The sequence below is a fragment of the Scomber scombrus genome, chromosome 9, assembly GCF_963691925.1.
Source record: "Scomber scombrus chromosome 9, fScoSco1.1, whole genome shotgun sequence".
In the NCBI taxonomy this organism is placed as follows: domain Eukaryota; kingdom Metazoa; phylum Chordata; class Actinopteri; order Scombriformes; family Scombridae; genus Scomber; species Scomber scombrus.
The window spans coordinates 5,579,108-5,590,934 of NC_084978.1; the positions used below are offsets into that span (position 1 = coordinate 5,579,108).

Below are 11,827 nucleotides of genomic sequence, written 5' to 3' on the forward strand. Positions count from 1 at the left end.
AGTTTACCAGAGAGTTTGTCCAAAATGCTTATTAGAGATAGTCATGGTGTACTAGGGTGCATTATATTGAAAGGGAATTCCTAATATTTTGTCCACTCCATTAACATACATGAGAGGGGCGAACACGGGCGATTCTAGGATCAGACCTTTAAGGGGGCTCAGCTCCTAATGAGGATATGACATACAATACCCTGCAAGTATTCAAACCGCTGCTAAATTACTCATTTCACTGGATAACGTAAATTACAACAAGAAATATTAATACATAGTTGAGTAGTCTGCTATAGTGTTTAATAAAATTGGTTCAGAATAAACAATCACAGACAAGTTAGTTAATGAACCCTGAGGGAAAGAGTATATATTAATGACAGAACTATCGAAAGTACATTAAACCCGTTAAAATAAAACCATTTGAACCTGTAGCATAAAAGTGTTTGTCCCATCTGTAGTTGTATAAAATAATTTTTAGAAAAAGAAAAATACAATCAATTTTTTATTTATTTTTAGGGGTGCTGAGATCAAATTTAGGGGTGCCACCCTCAAAAAGGGTCTAAAATCGCCACTGGGCCTGGACACACTCATTCATGCAGAAGTAGCTTAAAACTATTTATAGATGTAAATATTTAAAGATTAAACCCCAAATCAACCGATGGAAGAATTAATTCTATATTTATAAGATAAGATAAGATAAGATAAGATAAGATAAGATAAGATAAGATAAGATATTCCTTTATTTGTTTTATTTTTTTATTATTATTATTAGTGGGGGGATTTTGTTTTTAATTGTATGTTTTAATGTTTCCATGTTTTTACTATTATTGGGTTTTATTTTTATTTTTCAAATTGCATGTTTTTATGTTTTTTGTTTCCAATTCTTACTGTTAAATGTTTGTTTTATGGAAAGCACATTTAGTTTCCCCTGGGTATGAAATGCGCTATATAAAAAAAGCTGCCTTGCCTTGCCTTTTAGTGCCACAATGGGGGAAATGTGTACTGGTACCTAAAGAAGTGGTGGCTGAGTATATATTGTATATTTCCTATTTTTCTTCTGGCCCCGTGAAGGCAGCAGAGCAGGCAGGTTAGGAGGGGGGCTGTTGTCATTCACCATAGCTGTGTTTCGAGCTGCTGTCCAGCAGAAATGGCCGGGATTAAAGGTAAGCGAATTGAACTTTTAATATCCTTCTTTTAAGCAACCAAAATAAAAAAATCGCGACACTATTAAAATATAATCGGGGTAATATGTGATGGATGCGTTTATCATCATCATTATCATCATCATCATCAGCTAGCTAAGGATGAAGAAGTGGAGCCGCACAGGGCCAACACTGTTAGCATTAGCTCCAAAAAGCTAAACCCCCAATTAAATACACACTGGTGTTAATCTGGTAGTTCACTGTAGGCATGAATATGTGTGTTATGATGCTGTATTTAATGACACTCCCTTTTCTGTAGCTTTATAACGCCATAGTAAGCGGTAATATATATTTATATAATAATGCTAGCTGCAGCTTAACTTGACTTATTACACAGCAGCTAATTGAGATGTTGTGATGGTTGAAACTGAGCTGCCCACTTTGATGACTGCACTTAAAATAAGCCCTTTAAAGTAATAGTACAGCGAGGCTTAGTTTGCTAATGTAAACTGTTAATGTTAACACGTGAAATCAGCTGATTCATCACATGGTAGCCACAATAGTCAGGGGCCCACACACACGCACACACACACACACACACACACACACACACGCACACACACACACACACACACATACACACACGCACACACACATACATACATACATACATACACACACGCACACACACGCTGCTGCTGCTGCTATGATCACATTGTTTAGGGGCTCTGGATACACACACACACATACACTCACACAAACACAGACAGACACACTCACACACACACACACACACACACACACACACACACACACACACACACATAAACATACTTACACACACACACACACACACACACACACACACACACACACACACACACACACACACACACACACACAGTGGTCCATGCTGATCCTCCCCTCTCTTCTGTCTCTCTTGCAGCTCTCATCAGCTTGTCTTTCGGAGGGGCAATCGGCCTCATGTTCCTCATGCTAGGATGTGCCCTCCCTGTGTATGAGTAAGTAAACCACCATCATCACCACACCATCCTCTGTGTGTGTGTGAGTGAAGTGATCACACTTGGCACTCTGGTGTACCTGAGGTGATCCCATCACAGGTTTACAGCTCTAAATTCGGGCGTGAATGCATGACTGGATTCATTTATTTTGGGGCTTCTTGGGTAAAAAATGAGCTGCTGGGTCTCTTTAATACTGACCTGCAATCAAAGTCAAGTCTATTTTATTTGTACAGCTCAATATCACAAATCACAAATTATCCTCAGGTGGTGAATAAGGGAAAAACTCCCTTAAAAAACCTTTTAACAGGGAAAAAAATGGAAGAAACCTCAAGAAGAGCCACAGAGGAGGATGGGCAGACATGCACTAGAGCTTGTGTGCACATAATAGACCAAGAAGGATAAATTACAGAAATACAATATGGAACAGGATGATACAATTATAATGGATTCATAATATTGCATGGCCCCACGCTTATTTTGTGGCAATTTGTGCTGAGCTAATTTGCAATATGCACCATGGAAACACAATATCAGTTGAAATAGTGAAGATCAAAACTAGATTTGGACACATGCACCCACTTAAATACAGGATTTTTTTCTTTTTAATGGGGGAAAAAATGGAGCAAACCTCAAGAAGAGCAACAGAGGAGGGATCCCTCTGCCAGAATGTGCAGACATGCATTAGATCTTGTGTGTACATAATAGGATCAATTACAGAAATACAACATGAAACAGGAAGATACAATTGGGTGGTTGATGTGACATGGCTTCTTTGTGGTTCTTAGTGTCAAAGATAAGTAAATAATAGCAAAATATGCAACAAAATGTGGTTAAAGTTGTTTCGAAAATGCTGTTTTATATGAACATACAGAGCAATCATGATATTCATCTTCCTGTTTTTCACAATGTTTAACCAAACCAGGAAAAAGCTCATATGCTGACTGTCCCAATCGCATTTGAGTTTGATTTTGAATAAAAACATGAAAATGAATGCAATTTTTCTTTATTTAAGCACATATTAACACAGAGGAATGTCTAGGTGCCACCATAAAAGAGCCAAAGACTGTTTTTGCATCTTACTGGATATTACATTTCAGTACTCTTCTCTTTTGTCCTTATGTCCTCCAGTTGTTCCTCATCTTGCATTGCCCCACGTTTATTTTATGGTAATTTGTAGTGTGCTAATTTGAAATACACATCGTTACTTACGGTACAATATGCACCATTTAAACACAATATCAACTGAGATAATGAAGATCAAAACTAGATTTGTGCACATACACCATCGTAAATACAGGACTACTAGATCAGATAGTGAAGCAGGACCCATTTTCTATCTCTCAGGGTAATTTTTTTTGTGGTATAAAAGCATATGTGATATATTGGGATCTAATTTAGAGAGACTGAATCAAAAGACAGCGCCACACACCGATTTGCAATATTCACCATTTAAACACGATGTCAGCTGAACTCAAAACCAGATTTGGGACACGTGCACCCTCTTCAATACAGGAATACCAGATCAGGGAGTGAAGCAGGACACACCTTCAGTCTTGTATCTGTAATGTTCTAATGAAGGAGAATTGGGATCTAATATAGAGGAGGTATTCAAATGTGTCCACGAGACTGCTTTAAAAGACAGCCTGGTCATCTCTGCACTTTAAAGTTGATTGAACATAAGATCCGGTTCTTGTACTCTAATCTTATTTTACCTTCAGATGTTATCATGGCACTAAAAAGATGAGCAGAAAGTAGCGGAAGAGAAAATCAATGAGTGCTAGATAATAGCAGAGCCTGACTGATATTATTGGTTGATTTTAAGCTCATCACAAATGTATAAATGTTGCCAGTAAGTGTCAAGAAATCGTCAAAACATATATTTGAGGTGATTTAGAAAGTAGTTCATTTAATATTTATTATAGTTAGTTTATCTTGAATATTTTTAAAACATATCTAAGTCTTCTTAAGTTGTTACATCTTACATTTTTTATTATTGGTTAAAGTTGTTATTAAGACCAATTTAATGTCCAGTAGAATGTATAGTCTAAAATTAAAAATGTTTAATATTTATCATTATTTTGTGGTTACACCATTTGACATTTTCAGGAGCATTCAGTTTTACTTTTGGTTAAAAAATGATGCAAATGTCATTTTAAATTATATAAAACCAACAAAAATACAGAATGTACATTTGAACAAACCTGATGCTGCTTTTACGACAATGTTTTAAGATATTTTTGAATTGCTCATCTTGCCAACCCTTATTTGTCACTGACCCAAAAATAAAAACACACCTGGAAGATAGAGCATTAATGATTCCTTCGTCCTTGAATTCCCTCGACTGCATCCTTTCATCCTCCCAGCATGAGGGAACATATCCCTTACATCTGTCTCTCTCTCTCTATGTCTCTGTCTCTCTGTCTCTCTCTCTCTCTGTCTCTCTCTCTCTATGTCTCTGTCTCTCTCTCTCTCTGCAGCAAATACTGGCCTTTGTTCCTCCTCTTCTTCTACATCCTCTCTCCCATCCCGTACTGCATCTCGCGGAGGGTGGTCGACGACACAGACTCGGCCAGTAATGCCTGCAAAGAGCTGGCCATCTTCCTGACGACGGGCATCGTCATTTCAGCCTTCGGCCTGCCCATCGTCTTCGCAAGAGCCGACGTAGTAAGTCACAGTAGCTTCTTACTGCAGGGAGAAAGTGATGCTTCAAGTGTGAAAACATAATGAAACAAGACAGGTGTTTTTTTTTACAAGCTGTATCATACATTTACTGCAAATCTCACTTCATCCACCTCCATTGCTGTTAGAAAGCTTACATACATTAAAACCAGCACACACACACCTTTTTTAAACTGTCATGTTTCATCTCAACACATCTAAAAATAAGTGTTTCACTTTCTGTTTGTTCTGGTCGATCACACCCATTTCTAACTGTCTCTCTTCTTCTCGTGTCCCACCCAAACATCCTGCATTCACCAGAATCTAGATTATCATCTTTTTTTTAAATAAGCTTTCTTTATTTACAACAAGGAGGGACACAACTTTCATGTAAAATAATAATAATTTATAACAGAGGTACACAACTGTCATACAAAAGAAAAAAGAAAGTCCATTCATTTTAAAATCCTTTCAAAGTTCAAATAAAATGGTTATACTTTTTTTGTTAATAAATAAATATATATATTTGTTAAAAGGTTTTTTGTTGTTGTTTTTTTACATGTTGAATTAAGCTGCTATATGCTTCATTTCAACAACAAATCAAATTAAAACAGGGTTTTTGAGTCAGACTATTTCGATTTGTGTATGTAAAATCTACCTTAAATTATCATAAAAAACATTTAAAAAAATTGGTACCCATTTTTCCCATTTACTAAGTTTTCCATATCTTTCCAAGATAAATGTGAATGAAATTTAGTTTCTATCTAAACACAGACATAATTCATATTTAGTTTAAATCTTTCTATTAATTCAAGGTAGAATTTTTTTTTTTCATTTTGTTAGTAATACAATGAATCTAAATTAATTATAGGACAGTATCTGAAGCTAGTGTTGCAAAAATATAAGAGCATTTGACAAATAGTCAGGTGTAATTTAAGCTGCACTCTGTGTGATGTGAAAGGTTTTCAGTACAATGATAAACCCACTGATGATTTTCACCCACGTCTCCTCCTCTCCTCCTCTGCTCCTCTCCTCCAGCTCTATGGAGAGTTTTTAGGATCTTCGGTTCATTGATTTGTTCTTTAACAACTTAACTATAAAAGGTCTCTTATCAACCTCATGTCCTCCTCTGATAAATCTGCTACTCTCACTACCTTCAGCATCAAACGGGCAGAGAAAGATAGAGACTGGCTGGTGATCATAGTGGAGCATTTATTAACTTTATACTCAGATATTTACCTGAAGAGTTGTCAGATGTTGCTCTGTATCTGCTGGATGTGTAATTAAGTTACTATTTGCTAATATACTTACCATAATAACATTACAAGGTGATAATGTGTCAATATTGCCAAAATAGTTTAAAGGGGGTGTATGATGCACATTTCCAGGTCTGTAATTTTAATGTGGGCCTCTAGTGGAATATATTTGCATTATTTACAGCCCAGAAAACACTTTATTTATCTTATAATGAGCCTTTATGAAGCATCAGTTGAGCTCCTGTCTCCTCCCCTCCTGATGAGCCCGTTCTGCTCTGATTGGTTGGCTTCAGAAAGCTTTTTCTTACATGAAACAGAAATGTCTCCGATACATCCGTACAGGATTGAGCCAAAATCTGATCCAAAATATGAGAATGGACAATATGAAAACCCTCCAACAAATTACAGACGGCTCTTTATAGACACGCATTGACCAGCTGACATCATCTTGTAGAGAAAGTAAAAAAAACAAACACTGTAAATGTAGCATTTGTAGTGCTTTCTTCTTACAGGAAGCATTTTTATATACATTCACCTCAAGTTTTGTAACTTTCACAATGTTTATCATAGACATCTGACATTATAACAGTATATGAATGACAGAAAACACAAAAAGCTTCATATGTCCCCCTTTAAAGGAGCTTAATTGAGGATTTTGGTTCCAGAGGCTTCACATTGCCTCTCCAACAGGTGTAACTCTTGCTGTAGAAACAGTCAAAAGTCCAGCAGCAGATAATCTGAGGTGAATGTTTGTTCAATTATGACTATTTTAAATCATTAAAACCTGAAAACTTTTATTCAGGTCCATTCATTTAGGAAGATTTAGACATTTTTTTTCTTTTTTGTCTTTGAAGGGAATCAATATTTTGTTTTCTTATGTATGGAAGTGCATCATGAAAAAATGAAAATGAAGGAAATCTTGAAAATGGAATTCAGCTAATCTAACATTCAAAGCCATTATAAGAAATAATCAGCAAAATAATCATAAACTTATTTTAAATATGTGTTTTTCTATCCTTAAGAGGAGCAGAGAGATGTACAAACTGCAGCACTTCTTATTTGGTATTTTTATTTACATTCACCTCAAGTTTTTTTATTCAGTTTTTGCAGACAGTACAGAAAAGTATATCAACTTTACATTACATCACAGCATCTGCATTAGAGGGAAAGAAAACACCAGCGTGAATCCCACTATCCCTCCCCTCATCTCATGTCAGTTGTGGCCACAGCAAACAACTCATTAGTTACATAACAACATAAAACTAATAAATAAGATAAAATAGAGTAAAATAAATGAATAATAAGGGAGAAAAAATAATAAATCATTCACCTCAGGTTTTGTAACTTTTAAAATGGACCTCTGACATTATAACAGCATCAAAATGACAGAAAAATACAAAAAGCTTGAAATGTCCCACTTTAAAAGTGCTGCCTCTCCAACAGATGCACTTAAAAGTCCAGCAGAAGATAATCTGACAAATGATACAGAAATAAAGAAATAATCAGCAAAATAATTCTAAACTTGTATAAATAAGTGTTTTTCTACCCTTGAGAGGAGCAGACAGATGCACTAACTGCAGCATTTGTTCCTCATTTGTCTGACAGCTGCTGTTTGAGTCTCTTCCTGCCGCGTGTCCTCAATACACAAACTGTGGAAACTGTTGACACCCGCTAGATCTTGGCCTCAATATTCCACTGTGCAGCATTTGTTAACCTGAATTATTGATGCGCTTGGTTCACAGATCGCCTGGGGGGCGTGCGCGCTCGTGCTAACGGGTAACGTAGTCATCTTCGGGACTATCCTGGGCTTCTTCCTCGTCTTCGGATCCAACGACGACTTCAGTTGGCAGCAGTGGTAAAAGCAGCAGAGGGAGTGGGACCTTAGTCTGAACTGTTTTTATTAGGGTTACGATTATTATTATTATAATTATAATTATTATTATTATTGGTATTACTGTTTGGTTCTTGTTGTTGTTATTTATATGATGACCTCCCATCCATAGACTCACACCAAACCAGTGCAATACTTTTTGTTTCTTTTTGTCTTTTTTTTTTTTTTACCGCCTGCATTATACTGAACTGACACACGATGGAAGGAACATGCTGACTTTCAGTTGGATTCTTCCTCATTTTAACTGTTACTCTCTCGACTTTTATGTTGTGAGTTTTCTCCCATCTGTGTGCCCACTGTCAGGATGAAATCTGCTCGTGTGTTATCTGTAAAAAAAAATCCAATTGAATGTCTAACAAGATTTAATCTGAACCAAAAAGGACGATGTCAGGGTTTGTCTGACGTCCTTCTTTCTCCATTTACTCTGAAAAGAGAGAAAATTATCTTTTTTTCCCTTCTATGTAAGATCACAGATGGGTGTCCCATTTCCGGCCTAAGTGCTGCTGTGTCAAGTGTAAATAAGCAGGAAACTGATTGAAAAATCTGCACAATATGAGCTCAGATTTCACCGCTCACGATGAGAAACAGCTGTTCTGGATTTGTCACAAAGACAGAAATGGTGTGATTTTTTATGTCACAGAAAAAGGTGAAAATTCAGCTGATGAATGCAGATTTTTATCCGCTTTCTGCTTGTTTAGTGTTACAATGCGTAAGCTGTGAACCAGTCTAAATTATCAGTGTGTGTGTATATATGAAAGAGTCGGGCTGTTACTGCCACCCCCCCCCCCCCCCCCCCCCCACACACACACACACACACACATACACACACATATTTAAAACTCTGTTACATAGGATTTAAATCATATTTTTTCGTCTTTTCCGTTTCTCATCACCACAAAACAAGTAGACGTTTTTCAGGATCGGCATGCGAGCGCTGAATCCTGCAGGAGAGGTTTCACTCTAAACATCCTGACCGTCACCGCAAGAGATCAAATTAAACTGACTCTGTGATTTCTCAGGTGACAGCCGGATGCAGGCTGCTTATTCACCGTGTTCTCCTCTTCTTCTTCTTTCTGTCTGTGTGTGCATACGATAGCTCTTACCTCACTGTAAGCGTGGGGTTAGCCTCGCCTGGTCAGGGTCAAGAAAGCATGAAAAGCCTGCAGTAGACGCCAGCTAGCGTAGGATTAGCCTTTGAGGACAAGCAGCCTTGTTGGAAATGCGGCCAAGCTAAGACCTGGGCTACTTATATATAACCAAGGCCTGCTCAGACACTAACAGCACTTAAGCTTTTAAATGTGACCCCTTCCAAGTAAAAGAATCCAGCGATTACTCTCAGTATTAGTGTTACATTTTCTCTCTCTCTCTAGAAGCACAGTCGGTCCAACGTTTTGGCCCACACGCCGTCGCATTTCTTCACACCAGCATTTCCAGGATTTAAAAAATATTACAGTTTATATCCGGACTACGTGAAGGAAATCATAGGTTGGTTTTGTTGTAGCAGCTCTGGGATGAGATGGGCCTGCAGTAGAGTCAGGTGCAGCTCTCCCCAGTCCTGCTGCTGTCGTGTTAAACTGCATTAGCTGTAGCTAAACAAGGAATTAAGCATCTGCTGCCTGGTCGCTGCACTGGTGTGTTGAGTGGAGGATGTGAGCGTTTTCCTTTGTTGCGATGTTGATTATTTTATTTTTTTTCTGTGGAAGGTTCAGTTTGAACATGTGCTCTCTGGAAGATGAACATTGTGATTTTTCTATTGTAATTTGTTTTTTTGCCCCAATCATTTCATGAATAATGATCATAGGCCAACCCAGAATTCACTTCCAACAATGGGTTTCCACACAGTAAATTTCCAATACTTTAAAGCAGTGATGTCCAAGGAGTCCTTAAAGACATTTGAAGGGTCAGCAGGTGATTTTAATCTGATATTTGTCACAGAAAATGAAATAATGAATACTTTTACACCCTCAGACCTCTTAAAAACTCCACAAATAAGAAAAATCTGAGAAGGAAACATCACTCTTTCAAACACTCAACCACATTATGGTCAAAACCTCTTACCATTAATCTTATACCATCGATTAAGCTTTGCACAGTTGTTTGGTCTGTAAAATGTCGCCAAAAGCACAAAATTACTTCCTTAAACATTGTTTTGTCCCCGACTAACAATCCACAATCCAAAGATATTCAGTTTACTGCCACAAAGGACAAAAGAAACCAGAAAATATTCACATTTGAGAAGCTGGAATCAGAGAATTAGGACATTTTGAAATTTGATTAAAAAAAGGCCCCAAATGAAAAATAGTTAGCGATTAATTTAATAGCTAAAAACGAATCGTTGCAGCTCTTGATTACATGTATTATGATTGATTTGAACTTTTCCTTTAGCCTCAAATCTGATGAGGGAACCCACGGCTAAAATCTTTTTTTACTAACATCTGGGTTGTTGCTCTACACATCGTCTCATTTATCTGTGAACTGACTCTTCCAGAGATCACAGCCTCAGTGAAAGCATTGATTGTATTAAAAGCACCATGATGATGGCAGCTTTTTAAGTCTCAGTTAAAAAAAAAGAGAAACAAAACATATTTAATAAGCAAGCTACTGTTCAAAACTACTGACATAATGTTTTGCATATTATTATTATTATACTTATTATTATTCTTATTGTGTAACACCACTTTGAATCTATCTGAACATGCTAGTAACAGTAGATATAGCCACTGGTGGTGATCTGTAAGCCTGTCTATTGTATGACAAGCAGGGTAACTCCATATTGTGTGAACGTCTGTATGGATTTGAAGCTAAACTTGTGAAATGTTTTCTGACTTTCTGTTTCATAGTCCGATCTTATCACCTTCACCACCCTCCTACTCCTCACCACCACCTTCCTCCCCAATGTGACAGTATCTGGTGTGTAGCTGTGAGATGGGTTCTCCTCTGCGTTTCTGTTTTAAGAGAGATGTTACTTTTTTTTTTTTGTCTTTTTTTTTTCTTTCTCACAGATCTGAGAGGATGTTGTATTTATTTATTTTATAGAATGCTTCATGTCAAATGTCCAATGCCATTTTCTATCTACAACTTTTATGTGTTCAAGAGGCAGAAGTCAGCATGGTGGGTTTTTTTCTTTTTCTTTTTTTGTTTGTTTTTGTTTTTTTTAAATAAACGCCATTTTTGAACATCCTCTCCTTTGAATGACTACCGATGCCTCTGGTTTACGAAACTATCACAGGAAGTTAGTTTATCTGATGTTTTCCTGTCAGTTGGTCTTCATCAACATCTCATCATGTCGAGTGTGACGAGTTTTATACATAAACTTATTGAAGGTTGGTGAACTTGATACACATGTAGTGACATCACCAATTTAGTGGATATTTTCATTTTAGATACATATTATTTTGCATAGTCAGACCCCTTCACCTTTTACACTCTTGATTAGGTTTTAGAATTAATTTAAAGTACATTAAATGTGCATTTAATCCATTTTGAATTTTATGTTTAGCACTATTAAGTGTGCTAAAGGTAAACAGGTCTGAATATTTCTACTGCAAGCGACCAAACATGAAACAGAACTCAAAACGATCACTAAATATAACACAGGAGGAATAAAAAGGACAATCAACACCTCATTATTTTAAACCAAATAATTTAGAAAACCTAATTCACAGGTTTTTAAAGAAAAGGTTTTATTTTATTGGAGGATTGCTTATTAGGGGTTAAAAAGATGAAAATAACTGGACTGGAAATCACCTTTACATTAAAAACTAATATATAATAGCACAATTAAACTAATAACTTAAGTAGTTGAAAGTAATGAATGAAGGTTTTCCCAAAAGGCGAATACTTTTGGTTTGTCTCCCTCTGCTGGCA

The 11,827-nt window shown here is 36.7% G+C and overlaps 1 protein-coding gene across 2 annotated transcripts; it reads left to right on the forward strand.

Moving 5' to 3' along the window:
- The first annotated feature begins 1,081 nt into the window (after positions 1-1,081).
- leprotl1 (leptin receptor overlapping transcript like 1) lies at positions 1,082-11,128 on the forward strand. Of its 2 annotated transcripts, XM_062425543.1 has the most exons (5): positions 1,082-1,154; positions 2,080-2,155; positions 4,633-4,819; positions 7,812-7,924; positions 10,801-11,128. In XM_062425543.1, exons 1-5 carry the CDS (start codon positions 1,139-1,141, stop codon positions 10,859-10,861), a joined length of 453 nt encoding a protein of 150 aa, XP_062281527.1. In that variant the 5' UTR covers positions 1,082-1,138; the 3' UTR covers positions 10,862-11,128. The 2 variants fall into 2 exon arrangements, with proteins under 2 accessions (XP_062281527.1, XP_062281528.1); XM_062425544.1 differs by lacking the exon at positions 10,801-11,128 and having other exon boundaries at positions 7,812-8,584.
- The last annotated feature ends 699 nt before the right edge of the window (positions 11,129-11,827 follow it).